A 21,825-nucleotide genomic window follows, 5' to 3' on the forward strand; every position below is an offset into this window, starting at 1 on the left:
AGATTTCAAGTATACAATTCTATAATACATTATCTGGATATTGTATTGTGTGTTCACTACCCAAAGTCAAGTTTTCCATCACCATTTATACCCCCTATACCCTCTTCTACCTCCACCCTCTTCCCTTTCCCTCTGGTAATCATCATACTGTTGTCTATGTCTATAAGTTCTGTTGTTGTTGTTTTTGCTGCTGTTGCTTAATCCCTTCACCTATTTCACCCCTTTCCATTTCTTGCTGACTGTCAGCCAGGAGTTGCTGTCAGCTCCTAGAGGCTGTCCTCAGGTCTTAGATATGCGTGTTACAAAGCAGAAAGAGTTCACCCATCCGCTGCCAGGTACCCATCCTAGTCTTCTTCGGCACCCTGAGTGGCACTCAATGCTCTGACTTCCTGGTTTTCCTCACTCACCTGTGAGCTCCTTGAAGTAAGAAGCTGTGTTTCGTTTTTTCAGGCCTTCAGCACCTGAAGTGCCTGCTCAATTGTGTTTCTTGGAATGAGTGAGTCAGTGTACAAGGCATCTATCAATACGTCTGTCATGGGCTTGGCCTTTGTTAGTAAGAAGTTGTCTCGCCCTGACCGGTTTGGCTCAGTGGATAGAGCGTCGGCCTGCGGACTGAAGGGTCCCGGTTCGATTCCGGTCAAGGGCATGTACCTGGGTTGCGGGCACATCCCCTGTAGGAGGTGTGCAGGAGGCAGCTGGTCGATGTTTCTCTCTCATCGATGTTTCTAACTCTCTATCCCTCTCCCTTCTTCTCTGTAAAAAATTAATAAAATATATTTTTTTAAAAAAAGTTGTCTCATGCCATCTTAGTCCAAGAACACTCTCAACTCTTTTTCTCTGTTGTTTGTATTTAACAGACATTTATGGAAGAGATGACTCGCAAACAGCCTGACATGGACCGGGTCACCAAGACATACAAAAGGAAGAACGCAGAGCCTGCGCACGGGCCTTTCATGGAGAAACCCCGCAGCGGCAGCAGTATGTCCCCGCCTCTGTCAGGAGGCGCCCTCCTGCTGTGGACAATGAGCACTCCAAATACCGTCAAAAAGTGTCCTTTTTATTTTCAAAACCATTGGATTTGAACCAAAATTTTTTTTTGAAAGTCACATTTCTTAACACTGACATACAGTAACTCTACAACATTTTCTTGGATTGTTATGAAATTTCTAAATAAGTCAAACAAATTAATTTGCAGTGATTCTCCATTGTTTTGGTTATCAGTGCTAGCTGTTTATATTTGGTTCACATTGACTTAATCGTAAACTAAATGAGCTTCGCTGGCACCATTGCAACTTTAGTTGATTTGACATTTCCTCAGTTCACTAAGGGAGAACAGAATTGATTGAAAATATGAGACAAGACCTATTGGCTTGGAGGAGAATCAGTAGTTTTGAAATTAATGTGTTTCTGTATCTGAATATGGCCAGGTGCCATGTTTCTTTTCTGTTAGTGATTGGATGTCATTATGAAGGTCTCCTAAGTCCATACATGTGACAGTGTGTGTCTTTCTGAACTGACAAATCCAGCTTTTCTAACTTTGTGGCTATTTTTCCTTCTAGGGAAGTCCTTGAGTCAGCCAGCACCTCCTCCCCTGCTGATCTTTTCACAGTCGGAAGCGAAAAACCCGCGGATCAACCAGCTCTCTGCCCGCTGGCAGCAGGTGTGGCTGTTGGCGCTGGAGCGTCAGCGGAAGCTGAATGACGCGTTGGACAGACTGGAGGAGGTAAGCCCTGCCAGGCAGACCTCCGGAGGGCAGTCATAGTCCTTCCGAGGCCTCTCAAGTTCCCAGTAGAAACAGACCTCTGTGAGTCTTCAGGCCTCCTAGGGGAAAAGACACACGTGTGAGTCAGCCACTCACAACAGAGTAGACCAGAAAGCAAGCAACCGGCCAGTCGTGAGGGCCTGTGACCTGACCCTCAGCACCCGACTGTGCAAAATTACCTCCAGGTATGTAGCTTACCACGAAAATAATTATTATTGAGAAAAGCTACACAATTATGAAATAAGAGTATTTTTATGATCTTGCTATTCTATTAGTCTTCACTAGATTATGAAAAGCAAATTTTAAAGTACCAACAACACCAGTCTAAAAAATATAATGCCACACTGTCTAGTTCCTAAAACAAACCTCTGGTATCTTCTGCATTTTTTTATTTGTTCACATCAAAGCAGCTATGCCTGGAAGCGAGTATTCTGTGCTTTTTGTTGTTTTTGTAGTAGGTCAGTTGAGCTTTAAGCATATTTGGGTTTTGGCTTTTTCTTTTTCCCCTCATTCCTCCCAACTTTGGAGTTTGAAAGACTAGGTTTTGGAAAACGGCTGTACTGTTTAAAGTCATTCTACGTCAGTATAACTAACGTCCAAGTAGCTAAACATTGCCTTGCCCACCTCACGGGCCTGCTGCTGTCTGTCAGAGCAAGTTTAGCATGGAAGTCGGGTGGGCAGTTTGCCCCCTCTGGTGCCATTCAAGAAACATGCTTACATGCAGGGTTGGATTCTTAATGCTTCCAGCCAGAATCAGATGATATCATCTCAGAAAATGGTGGGAAATGTGAGCCTGCTGAGGTGGGCCTCTCGGTCATAGTTTCTTCAGAGTCTAATAAGCACTTCTCCTCTGGGATAGAATTCATTCCCTGACCTCTAAGGTGATCCTTCGGAAGGGGGCAAAGGGAAAGCAAGGCTGGCTCCACCCTTTCGCATGCTCCTTGCCCTGTTTCTCACGGTGGTGTTCAGGCACTTTCTCCTGCTGCTCCGTTACACCACAGCCCGTGTAACAATCGTGGTTCTCCCTGAAGGAGCCAGATGGTGCCTCCACAGAAGAGGCAACACAGGTACCATTGTCGGTGCCCTCCAGGAGGCCTGCACGGCTTTACTGTGTGTCTGAAAGTTTTGGTGTGCTCTGGGCAGGTATAAATGCCAAAATACAGGTTTTGTTAACACTCCTGACTTCTGTCTAGTTGAAGGAATTTGCCAATTTTGACTTTGACGTCTGGAGGAAAAAGTATATGCGTTGGATGAATCACAAAAAGTCACGGGTGATGGATTTCTTCCGGCGAATTGACAAGGACCAGGATGGGAAGATAACCCGTCAGGAGTTTATCGATGGCATTCTAGCATCCAGTGAGTCCAATCATAATTCCAAGCATGGTCACACCTGGATTCCCTAGTTTGTGAAGGAGACAATCGGGCTGAACTGTCCTTCTGAAGTTAAGGAAGAACTATAATTGCTTACTAAGATCGGTCTGTCGTTTTCATGGCAAGAAGAGCCTCATTTTGCTGGGAATAAAAAATAGCAGGTCTTGTTTGAGTTATAGATAAGGAGCTGAGTTTTGTGAGTAATGTAGTTCTAAGCAAAATGTTTGAAAAAATACATTTTTCATTACATCAGTTTCTGACACATACATAACAGCTTACAAAGTGTGTGGTCTCCTTTATTTTAGCAAAATAAGTAATTGAGGCATAAGTAGATAAGTGATTTTCCAGGGTCACAAAGCACATCCCACAGCTGTGCTACTTTACATGGGTAGCCAGGGAGGGCCTGTCTGGGGGTAATATTTGAGCTGAGACCTAGATGATGAGAAGTCTCCAGCCAACTCAAGGTTTGCGGGAAGAGAGCGAGGCAGAGGAAGCAGCAGGTACAAAGTGGGGAGGTGGGGAGGTGGGAATGAACTTGGCACGTTCTAGGCGTGAAAAGGTTAGCATGGCTGGAGTGTAGGAGGTAAAGCTGGGAGGTAGGCAACAGCTAGTTAATGCGGCCCTTCCAGGTCCTGGCGAAGTGGTCAGACTTCATTCTAGAAACAGTGGGACTGGTCAGCCACCAGAGGTTTTCTGCTGAGTGACAATATAGTCTGATTTACTTTTTAATAAATCACTCTGCTACTGAAAGCATTCTCCTCCTTTGGAAAGCAATTTGTCAGTAGTCTAAGGCAATTATCTAAACCAGGGGTCCTCAAACTTTTTAAACGGGGCCAGTTCACTGTCCCTCAGACCGTTGGAGGGCCGGACTATAGTTTAAAAAAAAACTATGAACAAATTCCTATGCACACTGCACATATCTTATTTTGAAGTAAAAAAACAAAACGGGAACAAATACAATATTTGTGTTTGCATGTGGCCCGTGGGCCGTAGTTTGAGGACCCCTGATCTAAACAGAAGAAACTTCATCCTACTAATTCCAAGTTGTCACTATTCTGAAATAATTTAAATAATAATAGTGGAGTGGATAAATAAATTCTTAAGTTGGGTGGTAGGTCCATGGTGGTTATAATATTCTGTTTATACCTTCAGTATATCTGAAATGGCGCTTTAATGCTTGGGGGGGCAGGGTAGTCTATAAGCAAAAACTTAATAGTCTATCTTCTAGGTTTCTAAAGTTGAGTATCTATTGCTTTTCAGAAAAAAAAAATCAAGACATAAATGTTTTTTCTTTCAAGTAGTAGTTATATACCTTCCAGCCAATCATGTAAGCCTCTTACTGTTCCAAATGTGATTAATTTTCTCCAGAGTTCCCCACTACCAAGTTGGAGATGACAGCTGTCGCTGACATTTTTGACCGAGATGGGGATGGCTACATTGATTACTATGAATTCGTAGCTGCTCTCCATCCCAATAAGGATGCTTACCGACCAACAACCGATGCAGATAAAATTGAAGATGAGGTATGGGACATAACTGTATCTTGAGTACATTTTTGACCATAGCTTTCTGCTGTCCCAAGGTGCGTTGGGTATGGGTGCCACATCAGCCCTGGGGCTCGTCTGTTGGGAGGTGATTGTTTGGAGTTGTTTAGGGATCTGCTTGTGGGTGACGTTGAACTCTAGCTTAGACCAGAGGGCTTCTCACACAAGTGGTCACATTGGTGTCGTGTTCTAAAGTTACAGAAAACCTTACCTGGTTCACAGATCCTGTGTTGGTTGGTCCTAGACTCTTAGTTCTAAGCATCCAACCTCAGCATCCAGGGGAGTGGTCTTCAAACGCAGCATTGAAGGGGTGACATGCAAATGTTTAAAATGGCATGGACACTAAGCTTTCTGCCTAGTTAAGGACTGTGTCACATTGAAAATTCAAGAGCAAATTAATCAGTAGTACATAGACATCCTGGGATATGTTGGTCCTGGGAAGGGAGGCAGCAGGGCAGGTCGTAGCAGTGGCCTGGAACTCCCCAGGCCTGACTGCTGAGCTGCTAGGTTGAAACTCAGATCAGTTCATAATTTGCTTTATTAGTTGATTTTGATGATAGCATATTAGCACATTTCTCTCTTGGTGTCTTTAGTATCCCAAGTACTAAGAACAAAATGTGTTTCAATTTGGAATAGAAGATAAATGTTTGTGTCAAAACCCTGAAATGCCTTAAAAATACATATTGAATAGCTTCTCTGTTTACATGTAAAAAATCTTTCTGATTTTTTTTAAGAGGGAGTCTTACTTTACCCTTCACATTTTTCTTTTTTTGTTGTTCAAAACCAATAGGTCACAAGACAAGTGGCTCAGTGCAAATGTGCAAAAAGGTTTCAGGTGGAGCAGATTGGAGAGAATAAATACCGGGTAAGGAAGAGCAAAGCAGTTCTTTGTGGTGTTGGTTTCTCCTACTTGGCCCTTACAGGCGAAAGCAACCTGACACATGGCGGACTCAATGATCCCACCTTCCCATTGGCAGTGCCTGGAGGACGAGAGCCAGTGGGACCTGAGATGTGTCTATAGATTCCAGATGTCAGGTGTCCTGGTGGGCTAAGCGTAATGCCCTTTCTAGTTCCATCTGAAAAACAGTGCTATATCTAGCTAATAATAGCTTTACTTGAGTTCAGTGTAGGAGACATTTCAGAGCCCTCTCTTTACTACTGACCAAAGTCTTAGGAAACAATTATCTAATGACTGACATTCCACGAGCTGGTCTTTGTGAGCCGAAGTGGTTCCTGGGCTCAGAGAGAGCTGGAGGGAATGTGTCAAGGCCCTAAGGGACACTCTGGCCGCTCTGGGCTGGGCTACAAACGGTCTGGATGCCCTGGGTGGTGCCAGGCTCAATAGTCTTCGCTAGAAAGCCATGCTGAGTGCAGCCACAACTGACAGTGAACTGTGCTGTGTTTTAGCTTCTTTTAGGGCCAGGGTCTGAAACAGGGCTCCTAAAATATATTCAGCAGCTTGTCAGGACTTCTCTAAAGTCCTAAAGAAAATCTGTGATTGGCAAAGATAATTTAAGATGGCTATGTCAAATTACAGTGAGGAAAAAATAGGAAAAAGTCTAGGTTCCATTAATACATTAAAAATGTCTTCAAAGTACACCTACAGCGCACTGTGCTGCTCGTAGCCAGGGATTGTTGGGTGACTCTGCCTTGGACCAACCCAGGGCATTTAGTTACTAAAACTCCAAGCAATCTTATGCTTGCTTGTTGGGTTTTGTTTCTTGGGTTTTTCAGTTACCTATGAGAGAAATGAATTAATAAGAGCAACATAGGTCTGTAAGAATGGTTAGTATATGTCACTGTGCTTGAAGACTGGTAACATGATTATGATTTTTATTCCTTAGTGTTAATTTGATAAAATGTTCTCTTTTTTTTTCTTCCATTTCCTTCGTCCTTTACTTTTACTGTCTGTAGTTCTTCCTCGGCAACCAGGTACAGTTTGCCTTGCGACGTTCTCCTTGGTGGAAATGGTCTGTGTAGCTAATGCTGCCTGTTCTTTGCTGTGGGGAGAGGACATAATCTGAAGCATGCTGGGGTCACGACTGGTTGTCTTACCAAGTGGAGACCCTGCTGCAGGGCTAGTTGTAGAGCTGTCTTAGCAAAAGGTGATAAGTCTATATTTTTAAAAAAGGAGATGAAATTTTCCATTTAAAATTGGATTGGCTGAGGATGATGGTATTATGCTGGGCTGAGTTAAAAGTAGTATAATTCAGGGAAATCGAAGCTGTGATATCATCAGTAAGTTTTTCTAAAATCCTGGTCTTGTATGTTGGAAGTCAGAATACCAGACAACACAATTCTGACTTATACCAAAGTCTTCTGACAGTAAACACAACTTTTGTAATGCACACTAAGTCAGAAAGTCTTGGGGTATTTAAATAATGTGTCTTTAAATACCTTATGAGTAATTATAGTTACTTGCATTTATGTTGTATTTTATCAGTATAAGGTACCTGACAAGTGTAGTGTGGACATCATAATTGGCCATACCTAAAGTTTGTCAATATGGCCAGCCAGCCAAAATCTAATGGAATCAAATTAGACCTGCATAAACGATTGAATACTTTCTTACTCCACTTGGTAACTCTAACCTTTTAGATCTTTTTGAGGGCTCTGGGGTCCTGTATCTTCAAATGGAAGGAAGTTGCATGGGTAAAATCTGTCTTATGATATGAAATCAGAAAACACTAAGAGTTCATTTGAAGCCCTCAATCAGTGTTAAGTCCCAGGCACTGCAGTAATTACTAACTACAGTAACCTTTTGGGCCAGTGAGAACAGGGAACAAATAAACAAAGAACAGCGAAACTTGCTCTGAATGAATCATTCCATAAGGATACCAAGTCGTACCTAAAGGATACGCTGTTAGCTGATTGCTGCATGCAGGTGCCAGGGGCCCCTGAAGACTGAGGTCCTCCTCTACTGCTTCACTGACCACATAGGGTCAGATGCGTTCATTCCAATGTTGGGAACAGAATTATGAAGTTGATTTTAAACCCAAGGCCTAAGGAGTTACATGCCAACAGTCATGTCATAGCCACTGCAAGAGCCCATGTCATTGTAAGGGATTTTCCATTTAAGAGAAGGAAACAGAAGTCACTGTTGCCCCTAAGGCTGTTCTGAGGCCTTTGCCTCACCGACACCCAGCTCTGCCAGGTTTGCACGCGTCCTCATTTTTAGAGCTGCCATAACCCCTTCCACCACTTGTTACCCAGCCTTCAACTCCCCAGAGACTTTGGCTACTGGCTTGGGTCCAGCCTCCTTTTCCCCATAGCTTAGCAGAAGCAAGTTAGAGTCTTTCAGTGTCTGAGGGAGGCTCCTGCAGAGGCCAAAGGGGCAGCTTCCTTCCCGGGACAGGACGTTTATTCCCTCCCTCACGCCTCTGGGTCCCACTTGAGTGCTCTTCACCCTCCACCATGCTGTTGCTGGGTCACTCTGCATAAAAACTTCACAGCTGTATGGAATGATGTAGAACAATTTTATTTTCAAAGTAAGGGGCTGGGGAGTGGAATAATACATTTTTTAGTCACCTTGCCTATATAAACTGATCTTGCGTCAATGCAATATAATACAGAGAATTGTCACAAGTACTAATTTTGAGGGAGGCTGGTCATGTGTCCTTCCTTCGCAAACATTCTTTTGGGCATTTTCGGGTTTTGTGCCTGATTTCAAAGTTATAGTTCTCCTTTATAACTTTGAAAATCATAATTAAGTGATTAAATATTCCCTTCTCTTCCTGTCCCCCCACCCCCATTTTCCTTGAATTAAATAATTTTAGGAATGCTATTTCTCCAACCATTTGATTTTTGTTTTGGGATCTCAGCATAATTCTCTTTTGTTGCCTCTTAGTTTATTTTGGGAAGAGGATAATTTATGCAATGGGAAACTTCAAAATGTTAACCCCTCTGAGAAGCAGGAATGTTAGGCAAGAAAAAATATATCAAAAAGTCCTGCTTGTCTTAACATCCCAAAATGATTGTTGAATACAATTGAATATATAATCCACATGGTAAATTATATAACACGGTAAATTAAAAATTCGATTTCTTCAACTAAATTTTAGTATAAATACTGTTTAATCATTTGTTCAGCTGAAGAAACTTTTCTGCTGGTAACATCACAATTAGAGAGTACTTTGGGTTTATTTCTGAAAATCTGATATGGAAAATCAAATTTCCGTCTAAGCTTATAATGATGATGCTTTGCAAGGGTTTCCCGGAGGCTTGAAATACTTGCCGTTCTCCATTTAACTTGAGCACACTGTATTCAGAAGTTGACGTCCACCTTCCAGCCACCTATCCTTTTCTGAAAACAAACTAGCATAATAAAGAATTTCCTTGTTGGGCTTTAATTTGGGCAGAATGTTTAAAAGAATCCCAGTGAGCTAATGTTTTGTATATCCTTCTCCCTCCCCCTTTGGTCAGGGGTATGGCCATCATAAGTTAATTTTATTCCAGTATACTGGTCATTAGCTTTATATTTGTTTTTCCATATTTTAAATTCTTTTTTGAAAAATACAAAATAATGAGAGGTCAAATTCTCCCCAAACTGTCAGATTGTCATTGCGTCTGAATACAGTCTGCTTTGCAAAGGCCTCCTGGCCTGCGCCGAGGCACACGCACTCATTGGCTTCCCCTTGGTCCTGCAGTTCGGGGACTCCCAGCAGCTGCGGCTGGTCCGCATCCTGCGCAGCACAGTGATGGTTCGCGTTGGTGGAGGATGGATGGCCCTGGATGAATTTCTAGTGAAAAATGACCCCTGCCGAGGTAAGAAACCATCCTGAGATGAATTACACGTTGGGTATGCCCTCACCACTGAGCTTCTGTGCCTACACAAACTGCTGGGGGGCTGTTTGTTTAGTTAGTTGTTGAGCTGCCCAGATGTCACCTTACTAGCACAGATCAGAACTCGGAGGCGGCAGAGTAGACCAGGGAGAGAGCAGGAGAGGTTGGTGCTGCTGGGGAGACAGTAATGAGAATTGGAAATGTGTTGGTGTCCATGAATGCTTGGTTTGCGGTGGTAAATAAACACTCAGCTAGAAAGGAGCCTGATAAAGGCTTTTAGGTTCCCTGTTGGTGCTCCAGATCCCTTTGCCTGAAACGGGGGAGGGTATTGGGCCCCTCCCATGCAGGTAGGACTGCGGAGCCCCCTTGACCAGGAGGCAGGATAAAGAACACCTAGCCGTGAGCCTCATCACTTCTAACCAAGACCACGGGTGTCTGTCTGCTAAACATGAAAAGGCTGGTGTGCCCGCCCAAAGGCCAAAGGAAACGTAAACATGGTACTGATTGATGCAGCTGCAGCCAGAGGTGTGTGAGGGCTGCACAGGGAAAGCGATCAGGTTCCAGCTGCTAAGTCCTCTTCAGCTGCGCCCTCCCTTTTCCTGCCAGCCGAGCTGCATGTGGGTATACAGGAGCTCCCAACTGTCTGCCAGTTTGTCTTTCTTGACCCAGTTTCTGCATTTCCTGCTCTGTCTGTGTTTATATTTTTTTATTCTAGTTCACCATCCTGGGAGTAAAATAAAGCGCTCTGATTCCAGCTCTTCGATTTCCAGTCAGTCTCCCATAGGTTGGCTTTTAAGCTTTGTCCCTCTCACCCACACCCCAGCCTGTTGAGAATGGCTTTGCTTCTTAAACTGTAGCACCTCTTGGCTCTGTGGTAACTGCTGCCTTTAAGAATGCTTTGAACTAGCCAAACCATAGCTTTTCTAACTATTATAAGTTAGCAGAGCATAAAATACTCCTGTTAAAACAGAACCCATAGAATTTGTTCTGAGTTTCTGTTTATTTAACAAATACCCATATAGCTTTATACGCAACCCACTATTATAAGCACTTGACAAATAACAACACTTATACCTCTGTGAGTGTAGGTACTATTGTTCCCTCCATTTTACAGAACAGAAAATTGGGGCATAGAAAAGTTAAGTAATTTGCCTGAGGACAGACATCTCATAAATAAAAGATAGGATTCAAGCCCCGGACAGTCTGGCTTTAGAGTATGTGCTCTTGGTCTCCAAGACCAGCATGCCCACCATCCCTTGTATGTGTATTATTGGTTCAGCCGGAATAATTAAATTACTTAGGCTTATTTATAGACCTAGCAGAAATGCCTACAGTACAGTTATATGACTTTTTTGGAAGTGAGCTGTAGTCATATTCTGAAGCATTTAGAGCTAAAGGGTACAATTCTCACATAGTTCTTACTTTAACTCATTCTGCATTTATTCCAATAAATGAGAGTAATAATTTTCATTAGGAGTTTCTTTTTTTAGAAAATAGTTAATTTTGAAAACATCTATTCTGGTCAAAACTGGAAAGGGTGTAATCAGTTTTAGAATTTAATTATATTGCAAACCAATTTCCTTGATAGAAAAGTCCTCTTTCGTTGTTTTAAGTGAGGAGCAATATGTTTCATTTTAATCCTAACAGTAAAACAGCATTGTTCCTTTCTAAATCTGTTACTAAGGTTTTATTTTTCGTGTCATGTATGTTTGGACTAAACAAACAGAAGGGATACTGCATGCAACATTTTGGGATCTTTGGTTGCCTGTTTGCTGCCTGCTCTACTTGCTCTCTCGATGGTAACATGGTGCTGCTGGCCAAAAAGAGCCCTGCCTGCTTTGTCCTCTTACTAGTTAAAAGTTGGAACCCAGGGAACTTGGGGAGGGCCATCTAATAGCTGTTTTCTGTGGAACAGAGTAGCCTTTTTCAGCATCCCTTGGAGCACACAAGGTAAGGCTTCCCTCTGTCTCTCCAGGAGTCCTAGAGCTCAGCAGTCATCTCAGTCGCATTGGTTGCGGAGTCAAGAACTCCCCTGCAGTCATAGGTGTCACGACTGTACCAGAGATGGACAGGATGAGCTACTTCTACTCGTGTAAAAATTGTGCTAGGAGGTGAACACTTAAGGGGTGGGTGAAGGTAATAACTTGGAAAAGCATGAGCACTGCAAAAAAGAAACTGTCTAGGATCCTAGAAAGATTGCTATGGCTTCTAGAAGCTTCTGCGGTAGATTTTGTATTCATTTGTGTCACATATCCTTGGTTCTCTGGACAATAGGGACTTATACTGAGGACAGTATAAAATTCATGACAGGTTTATAATACCAGTGTGCATGATCATTTGTTACCTCCTTTTACACACAGTTTAAAAATATAAAAGAGCCTTAGCCAGTTTGGCTCAGTGGATAGAGCATCGGCCCTCGGACTGAAGGATTCCAGGTTCAATTCCAGTCAAGGGCACGCACCTTGGTTGCAGGTTCCCCGGCCCTGGTAGGGGTGTATGCAGGAGGCAACCAATCGGTGTCTCTCTCTCACATTGATGTTTCTCTTTGTCTTTCCCTCTCCCTTCCACTCTCTCTAAAAGTCAATGGAAAAATATCCTCCGATGAGGATTAACAAATAAATAAATAATAAAAAGACAAAAGACATCTCAGACAGCACATTGCTTTAGCCAAATTTAAAAAGTGAAAATACTCAACAAGGTAGGTTCCTGGCACTGCCAGAATGGGAGATTTCATTTTCTGAATTCAGTCATGCCAAAAGTTATCATGATGTTTTAGATGAAAATTAAAAAACAGTGTCTGGGGGGGGGGGAAAAAAGCAGTGGCTGGCATGGCTCAGTGGTTAGAGCATCAACTTGCCCACCAGAGGGTCTCAGTTCGATTCCCAGTCAAGGGCATCTACCTGGGTTGCACGTCCAATCCCCACCCCTGGTCAGGTTGGGAACAGGAGGCCACCAGTCATCGTGCCTCTCTCACATCAATGTTTCTCTCTCCCTGCCCCCCACTCTTCCTTAAAAAATCAATGGAAGAAAATATACTCGTGTGGATTTAAAAAATAAAAGTGTCTGCCTAATTAATCAGTAGACCTTTACCAATTTTTGAGCATTAGACAAAGTAGTTCCCCCAAATTTTAGTGAAAATCTAGAACTTTATTTATGAAGATTTAAATGGTATAACTTGGCTTAAAACTGTTTTGATTGCAGTAAAATACACACATAAAGTTTATCATCTTAACCGTTTGAACTGACAAGTTCAGTGGCATTAAGTACATTCACCCTCTTGCTACCATCACCCATCCAGGAAACTTTGGTCAAACTAAAACTCTATTCATTAAACCAACAGCTTAGAACTGAATTTTAACTAGCAGGCCTGCTCCAGCCGGCGTAGGTGGCCAGGATAAGTCCCTTAGGAAATGATGGCCTTTTGGGGGGTTGAAAACTGAACTTGAAATGGATGCCTTCACAGTCTAGTCCCCAAGATGTGATCTTAAAAAAAAATCTTCAAATCATGGTCAAATGCATATTTCTTCACTGCAGAACTTTCCAGAGCTTACAGAATGGTGATTGCATTCAGGCTGGGGGGTCGGGGGTCACATACAGCATTTACTTAACTCCCTTTTGTAGGAAACTTCTCAGAAACCTCGGTTTCGGAGATTCTGCTATAAGGAATGATGCCATGTAAGATATTGAGCTGTTTACAGATAGGAAATTTTTATTGGGAAATACATTCTGGGGAATGAGGAGGGAGAGGTGGGGAATAAGATGAGAACCAAGGAGGCCAGTTGGAAGCCTGTCACGGCCCTCCCGGGTGGAGAAGATGCTCCGTGAACCACGTGGTGTAGGAGGGCGTGGGAAGGCTCAGGATTTAGAAGCATTAGATGCAGACTCAGCAGACAAACTGACACCAAGAGGGAGGCACCTGCAGCGGCTCCAAGTTTCTGGCTCTGGTCGTGTCTAACCAGCGACTGGCTGTAACGTCTAACCTCCAGGAGTGGCTCTGTGCAGGGATGTATTTGGGCGTCAGGCACGACCTCTAATGGCACTGAGGTCTCAGGTGGATGCGTTCATCGCCATGAAAGTCTAAGGGAGGACAGGACAGTGGACAGAGCCCAAGGGCTGTCAGCGCAGAAGAAGTGGGCAGGAGGGGGGAGGAAGAGAAGGGGCGACCAGTGTCCTGGGAGCCAAGGGAGGGAGGGTTTCAAGGAGAGAGCCATCAGCAAGGCCCCACGTGCACATTACAGCAACAGAGCTGTGCTGCCTGCATGTTGGCAGGGTTTTACTTGCACTCATACATGTGTGTGCTCGTTTCCTCCCTCGTACAGAGAGCATTGTAAGCTGAATATGCTCATACTATATTTTGGAACGTTGTACATTGGTCTAAAATTTTGGAGATGAGTTGAGTGGGCACAGTCACTTGTAATCTAAACTTGTCGTTTCTAGCCACAGTAAGAACCCTCATACAGGAAGGAACCACAAATGTTCTGTTTGTAATAGTTCCCTTTCCCCTGGCTTTCCCACTTGCTACATCTCTCTAGTAGCGAGCAGTTTAGGTGGATGAGGAGGTGGAGGTTATTGCAGGATAACACCTTTCAGTGAGAAGTAATTGAACATACTCCAGGGGAATTGTTTCTTTAGACTTAGTAGTATCTTTCCCATTCAACATTCGTGTTGGTATCTTCTGACTGAATCTGGCTCACAGCTCAAAGCCATGGACAGCACCTGTGCCTTCAGTGCTATTTCCAGACTTCCCACCTTGACATTCCTCTCCCGCTCACAGACGTCCTTCAGCTTCTTACCACTTTTTGTTTTTGACTTAACGGTTCCTGACTGGCAGGTCTTGTGCATGATTTGATCTCTCTCTTCCCTCACATGTTTACTTCTTAATGATTCTGTCCTCATCTTTCTACCATCCGAGTTCCTGGACCCCTTTTTTTAGGATCGTAACCAACTGAATTCAATAGAAGAGAGATCTGTTTTTCTCCACTATTTCGTTACCGTGTATCTTGCAAAGCTGAGCAAGAAGTACACATGTCCTGTGAGAGAGAAAAGAGGGTTTGGTTTCACCTCCAAGGCTGGAGCTGCTGCGCCTGCTCTCCCTCGCCCAGGGGACAGTGGCCAGGCCCGCTGTGACAGCAGAATGTAATGGCACTCTGTATGCAAAGGTGTTTTTATTGTAGCAAACCAGGGGGCTTCTTGGGTAATGACTGCTGTGGGTAAGGATCATGACAAGGCTGATAGCTCATGAATTTATCTCTATTTTAGAAGGATCTAAACATGGTACTAAATCCATAACTTAGAGAACTTACCATGGGGTCAGGCGGCTATATGACCAAAGACATATTTTTTAAGCTTAACTGACACTGTGTCTGTGTGTGTTCATTCCCTTTTTAGCACGAGGCAGAACTAACATTGAACTTAGAGAGAAATTCATCCTACCTGAGGGAGCATCCCAGGGGATGACCCCTTTCCGGTCTCGGGGCCGAAGGTCCAAACCATCTTCCCGAGCAGCTTCTCCTACCCGCTCCAGCTCCAGCGCCAGCCAGAGCAACCACAGCTGTACATCCATGCCGTCTTCCCCGGCCACCCCAGCCAGTGGTACCAAGGTATGTGCTCACCACCACCATGGCCTTCCCAGCCCCAACTGTGCAGGTGTTCATTGTTCAGTGGAGCCTCTGAGAGGCTCCCGTGAGGAGGAGAACATGAAGTCGTATGGACCAAGTTCCCCTAGACCAGGCTGACCAGGCCTAGCGGTGCAAAAATACAGGGCCTGCAACAAAGATGACAACAAAGGCACATTTATTAAAATATGTGCTAAGGGCATTAGGTCAGAAGCATTTTTTTCAACATGATCTCAGTGTGAAGTTGAGTGCAGCCAGTTACTGATTTTGAAAACCCTGGCACTGTCCATGCAGCTGGGGCTAATGGATAAGTTTGTTGTTAAGACAGGTTATGTATGAAGACTACTAGTGCCTTTCTGCCTGGTCCATCTCATCCGTTGGACTGAAATGCATTTTATTTTGTTTTCTGTTTCTTTTAAAATTTGGTATCTTTTATTTATTTATTTATTTATTTATGTTCCCAATTTGCTCCCTTTCTGTTCCATTTTCAATGTTTCCCGTCCTTCCCTTTGGATTTCCATTTCGCAGACGCCACTTCAGTTCTCTCGCTGTTATGACAAACCCTGGTTGGTAAACAGTAAAGCTGGCACCCCAGTCAGGGACAGCCATTATCCTGACCTCCAGCTGCCCAGCCCCGAGGTAGAGTATGGCCTGCCGACTAAGGACACAGTCAAGACGGGGCCCTGGCTGAGGCCGAGAGCGCGCCCGGCTGCTCTCCTGGCGGAGCCCGTGCTCTCTCCGTCCTCACCGTGCTTCTCTCACAGCTGATTCATCTAGTGAGATGTTTTTCAGTGTTTCTAACTCAGTCATCAACATTGGAGATAAGTAAGAGATGCCTAAAACTGGACTGTTTCTAACAACTTTCAGTCTTGAATAGTACTTGTTCAGGGTGATAAACATTGGTCGTGCCTAGTGATTTGTTTAGTGATATTTTATAATCAGGCCTCTTGGAGTCTCCAATTATCAGATACCCAGACGAGTTATGAACACTTGAAATTCACCTACGGTGCATGTTCAGCAGTTTCCTATCTTTGCTGAGAACAGGAGAGTGGTTGGCGCCACCATGCTGGTTTGAGGTATGGGTGCTGCCAAGCCCCCAGTATCAGCAAACGATGCTCTGAGGCTCAGAGTTTAGCTTCTGGATTTCCTGGCCTAGGCATTTGGGTTTCTGTAGCCTTGATTTGAATATACATAAACAATTAAGCGTGTTCACGTGTACTCATTAAAATACCCAGGCATTTGGAAGAGCAGTGTTTCAGAAACAAAACATAGACTAGCGGCTTGTCTGATAGCAGGACAATTTGCATTCTAGCTTCTCCGGGAAACTTTGGGTTCTTGTGCCTCAAAAGATAGCACTGCCTTGTCATGTGATGCTCAGCCAGAGAAACCGGAAATACAAGAACCAGTGCCCGTGAATGGACTGCTGCTCTGGGATGCATCCGCTCCACGCTGGTTTAGAACATGATCTGGGGACACTTCTGCTAAAACCCCCAGGCTCAACCTGCTTGTCTTGCTTCTCTTCTTCCTTAATGGCTCCAGTTTCGTGCAAGTTTTAAAAGTTCTAAAATTTTAAATGTTTTAATTATGCACTACAAATTCTCATAGGATTCTGCTAGATCAGCCTTTTGTTTAGTCTTAAGGTTTTACCTTTCGTTTCATTTCAAGGTTTCATCTTTCCTTACCTATTGGTGTTCTGCAGCCAGGCCCCACCTGACGACTCCCAGCCCAGGGTCTCTAGGGCTTGGCCTCCCGGCAGCATGTTCACAGCGGTAGCTTCTGAAACTGGTGCTCTTCCTCCTGTGTGGGCCAGGAGCCTTTTGTGCTTGAATGTTAATCACTCTCTGTCGCTTCTGCTGCTGCTTTATAAATTAAAGATATACAAGAATCACAATGAAATGGGTTGCTTTACTCCTATTGGTATAAACATCTTAAAGGTCCTGGAAAACAATTGCCCAATTGATTTCAAGGAAAAATTAGAATAGTATGCACTGGCATGAAATGATGCTTAAAACAGTTTTAAAGTAGTCTTTCTCCAAATTAAGCCTGCTACTGTCTTTAAAAACAAACACTCAACCCGGCCAGTGTGGCTTAGTGATTGAGTGTCAACCCATGAACCAAGAGGTCCCCTGTTTGATTCCCAGTCAGGACACATTCCTAGGTTGTAGGCTCGATCTCCAGTAGGCCTGCAGGGGGTGTGCAGGAGGCAGCTGATCAGTGATTCTCTCTCATCATTGATGTTTCTATCTCTCACTCCCTCTCCCTTCCTCTCTGAGATCAATAAAAACATATATTTTTCAAAAAGCCTGAAAGATCTTAACTGAAGTTGCTGTACCTATCTAGTGACAGAGAGTGCATATTAAATATTTGGGGCCAGAACTCATACTTCACATTTCTAACCCCAAAACATTCATACTTAGAATTGTTTGGATTTTTTTCTTTTACTTATTCACCATATTGCAATCCCTTTTAAGTGCTGTGCTTTTACTATTTGTGGATTCCCCCTCCCCCATTTCCAATAGAAATTTGTCAGTAAGTTAATAGGTATTGGAAGCATTTTGAAATTTTAAATTGGAACATAAACCTTTATTTTGGGAATCATCAAAATACATGACCCAGGACTCTTCCAAAATAAATCCTTGTTTTCCTGGACTTTTAATTTGCTTTTTCAATCAAACATAAGGAAACCTTTTAAGTTTTTAAATTGAATTTCTATCAAAGATTTCACCAAGTAAGTAAAATCTTTTTATTTTTTTAAGGTTATCCCATCATCAGGCAGCAAGTTGAAACGGCCAACACCAGCTTTCCATTCTAGTCGAACTTCCCTTGCTGGTGACACTAGCAATAGTTCTTCCCCAGCCTCCACAGGTGCCAAAACTACCCGGGCAGGTAAGTACCTGTGCACTGGGATGGAGACGGGAGGGGGCCAGGCTGGGAATTTGGAAGCAGCAGCCCCTCAGCTTCACTGCTGCCCAGGGAGCAGATCCTGAGAGTAGCACTTGGGTGTGATGCCCAGAAAGACTGACCTGCACACCTGCTGACCTGCACTTTTTCTCCTGTCACTGCAGCTGGCTCAACTTGCCTTCAGAGAGCAGACACTTCTAGTCAAGGCCAGACCCCTGTTCTTGATCAGAAATGTAAAGATGAGAGATTGTAAGAGGAAGAAAGGGCCTCTTGAAGCAGGGCCTTCTCAGAAGCCCAGTCAGTGTTGGGACGGGCAGTTTGCTAGTAATTTTTCCAACACCCCATATTTATGCTTGCTGCTGGTGAGCTGAGGTCAGAGAGAGGTCCCATATACTGTACTTGCCGTCACCTTGTCCCCATTCTTAGTCTACCCATGTGTTACCCCAGCTGGAACCCTGCTGGACACTCCGTGGGCCAGCTGAGCAGTGCTGCTGAGAAAAGCTGGTTTCTGATCCTCGGGAGGCAGGCTTCTTAAGTGAATCACAGACCCAGAGACGGCTTCAGCCTCTTCTGTGTTAATGCGTAGACCGGGGTCTAGAAAGGGTCTGATTTGCCCAAGGCTACATGGTATTAGGTTCAGAACCTGACATCTCTGCTAAGGCTACTGCTTTATTCTTGAATTCCAGACCCCAAAAAGTCAGCCAGTCGCCCTGGGAGCCGGGCTGGAAGTCGAGCCGGGAGTCGAGCCAGCAGCCGGAGAGGAAGCGATGCCTCTGACTTTGACCTTTTAGAGACGCAGTCTGCTTGTTCAGATACTTCAGAAAGCAGTGCGGCCGGTGGCCAGGGCAGCTCCAGGAGGGGGCTGAGCAAGCCTTCCAAAATCCCAACCATGTCCAAGAAGACCACCGCTGCCTCCCCCAGGACTCCGGGCCCCAAGCGATAACACTATCAGCACCCGAGCCTCTGTCCTCTGAATCCTGCTCCATGCATTCTTTGGGTGTATATTTATTCTGAACGGGAGAAGGTATATTGTTAAAAATGTAAAAGAATAATTGTGTTATGAAGCTGCCTTATTTTTTTTCTTTTTGTAAGTTACTATTTTCATGTGAATATTTATGTAGATAAAATTTGCCTCCTGGTAACCCTATAATGGATGGGGCCCAGAAATGAAATATTTGAGAAAAACAAATGAAAAGGTCAAGATGGGAATATGTATTTAAAAAAGAAAGAAAAAAAGCCACTAAGTAGGGTTTCTGTATGCGCAGGGTTATAAACCTGCTTTATCTTTTAGGATTATTCCTAAATGCATCTTCTTTATAAACTTGACTTGCTGTCTCAGCAAGATAAATTATATTTAAAAAGTAAGACTCCTGCAGTGTTTAAGGAACTCTTTTTTTGTAAATCACAGACACCTCAATTAGCGAGAACTGAGGGGAGGACACTTCTAATTGCTTTTTTCATTGTTTTTAATGTGTGATTTTAGCTGAAGAGAGGGAACCTCATCTAGGTAACATTTGCACATGATACAGCAAAAGGACTCCACTGCAATACTGTCTCTGACACATAGCTGCTAGAATTCAGGGGTGAATGTAACTAACTGCTCAGAAAACTCAGAACATCGGGATTTTTAATAGTCCTGGTTTCTAACTTCCTGTCCAGCCCGGCCACCAGTAACTCCTGTGCTCACCAGGACACCCAGGCCCTTGGCAAGGGGAGATTCCTTGATGGCTTCTGAAAAATAGATTCGTTTATCTGCACTTTTTGCTATTTATTTAAATGGTCGATCAACTTCCCACAAACGGAGGAATGAATCCCACAAGCCTGTTCTGAAAATATGGACATAGAACACTAGCTCATCCTTTCAAGGAGCTCACCAGCACACTGTTAACAAGCCCCGTTGGCTTCCGTCTTTTTTGTGCGTAATAAAGTCAACTGACCAAGTGACCATGAAGAGGAGCTGTCTGGGCTCCTTCTTTAGCTGCTGTTCCTCTTCAGCTCCGACCACGTTGCTGTGTGATTATCTCAATTGGTTTTAATTGAGGCAGAAACTGAAGCTCTACCAATGAACTGTTTAAAAACAAGACACTTTTGTATTAAAATTGCTTGCCGTAACTAACATTTTATATTTCCTGATTTTCTTTTCAACCATTCCCTTATATATAACATGTTATTCTGGGATCTGATTGTGTTTTCGGTACTTGAATGCATTATTGGAATCAAAATGTCGTGATGGATAAATTATGGAGCTTATTAATAGATTTTTTCTTGTTTATTTTATCATTAATTTTATTTAACAAAGCAACAAAGAAATAATCATGCTATTAATGTAAACCTGTAGGGAATCTGCCCCACTTAAGTGATTAAAAAAATACCAATATGTAAGAAGATTTCTATGTTGGAAATCACAGAGATCCTGCCCTCGCTGCTATGGCTCAGTGGATAGAGCGTCAGCCTGTGGACTAAAGGGTCCCAGGTTCGATTCAGGTTAAGGGCATGTACCTTGGTTGTAGTCTTGATCCCAGCCCCAGTCAGGATGCATGCAGGAGGCAACCAATTGATGTGTCTCACACATCGATGTTTCCCTCTGTGTCTCTCTCCCTCCCTTCCATTCTCTCTCAAAATCAATGGAAAAATATCCTCGGTTGAGGATTAAAAGAAAAAAATCACAGAGATCCTGGGGTTTGAGACAGTGGGGCCCGTTTCCCACAGTATACTGAAATCTCTGCTTAAATGACAGAATTTCAGAGGTGGGAGCAAAATTGGTCATCAAATCTAACTCCTTTGTTTTACATAGGAAGAAACTGGGATGAGAGAGGGTTTTGCCTGAGGTCACAGGACGAATAAATGGCCAACATGGGCCATGATTCTAACCTTTGACTCGATTCAAGTCCTGCAGTTCTGTTTCCTCCAGGCCCTCGTTGGCTTTATAACTACAATAGCCAAATACTAATAGCAACATGGGAATTAGCCTAGGCCCGTGGTCGGCAAACTGTGGCTTGCAAGCCATATGTGGCTCTTTGGCCCGTTGAGTGTGGCTCTTCCACAAAATACCACGTGCGGGCGCACGTATAGTGTGATTGAAACTTCGTGGCCCGTGCGCAGAAGTCAGTATTTTGTGGAAGAGCCACACTCAATGGGCCAAAGAGCCGCATGTGGCTCGCAAGCCACAGTTTGCCGACCACGGGCCTAGGAAATAAACAGAAAGCCAGAGCAGTTCAAACTCGGGCACCTGTTTACTCACTAGGCCACACTCTTGTGATTCGGGAATTTGGTCAAATGGACCGTGTTTGCCAAAGCTGCTTGAGACTAAATACCCAGAGTCAAAGGGACCTGCAGCCTGGCAGCTTCTGAAGGACATGCTTACTCTGTTCTCCATGGAATCGAGTAACTAAGACTCCAGGACTTCGTGTAGGATGGCATTTTCACCCAAAGTTGTGTCCCCCTCGGCCTCCTGGCTGCAGAAACATGCTGAAAACAGCTTTGTCTCCATCTGTTCAGAGTCTGGACCACGGGCACTTGTTTTTCTTCAACAAGGGCACAGGTTTGCATACTCAGTTGCGACAAAGCTCAGCTACTGGTGGAATCTTCAGAAAGTATATTTCCATCCAGCAGACACCTGTGTGCAAGACTGTGGGGAATATAAGGATACCAGAAAAGAGGTTAAAGTAAAATTACGGTTCTGGGACAAGTGCTAAATAAGTAATGCAAGTTTGGTGTGTAGAGGATGAGTAGGAGTTCCTGGGGCCTTGAAGGACTATAGCTAACATTTATTGAGTGCTTACTGTATGCCAGTCCCTGTTTTACCTGATGACATTCTCATTTAATTCCCATCACAATCCTACAATCAGGA

The 21,825-nt window shown here is 43.8% G+C and overlaps 1 protein-coding gene across 1 annotated transcript in view; it reads left to right on the top strand.

Moving 5' to 3' along the window:
• Positions 1–20,233, top strand: part of MACF1 (microtubule actin crosslinking factor 1) — a 280,203-nt gene extending 259,970 nt beyond the window's left edge. The window contains 12 exon segments of the mRNA XM_036348376.1: positions 858–978; positions 1,560–1,723; positions 2,956–3,118; positions 4,502–4,656; positions 5,468–5,542; positions 6,592–6,609; positions 9,324–9,441; positions 10,175–10,243; positions 14,848–15,059; positions 15,603–15,713; positions 17,831–17,960; positions 18,662–20,233. Coding sequence (XP_036204269.1) covers positions 858–978; positions 1,560–1,723; positions 2,956–3,118; positions 4,502–4,656; positions 5,468–5,542; positions 6,592–6,609; positions 9,324–9,441; positions 10,175–10,243; positions 14,848–15,059; positions 15,603–15,713; positions 17,831–17,960; positions 18,662–18,918 — 1,593 coding nt within the window. The 3' untranslated portion in view covers positions 18,919–20,233.
• Positions 20,234–21,825: the final 1,592 nt, after the last annotated feature.

Source organism: Myotis myotis, unplaced genomic scaffold, assembly GCF_014108235.1.
Source record: "Myotis myotis isolate mMyoMyo1 unplaced genomic scaffold, mMyoMyo1.p scaffold_m19_p_2, whole genome shotgun sequence".
NCBI classification, from domain to species: Eukaryota; Metazoa; Chordata; class Mammalia; order Chiroptera; family Vespertilionidae; genus Myotis; species Myotis myotis.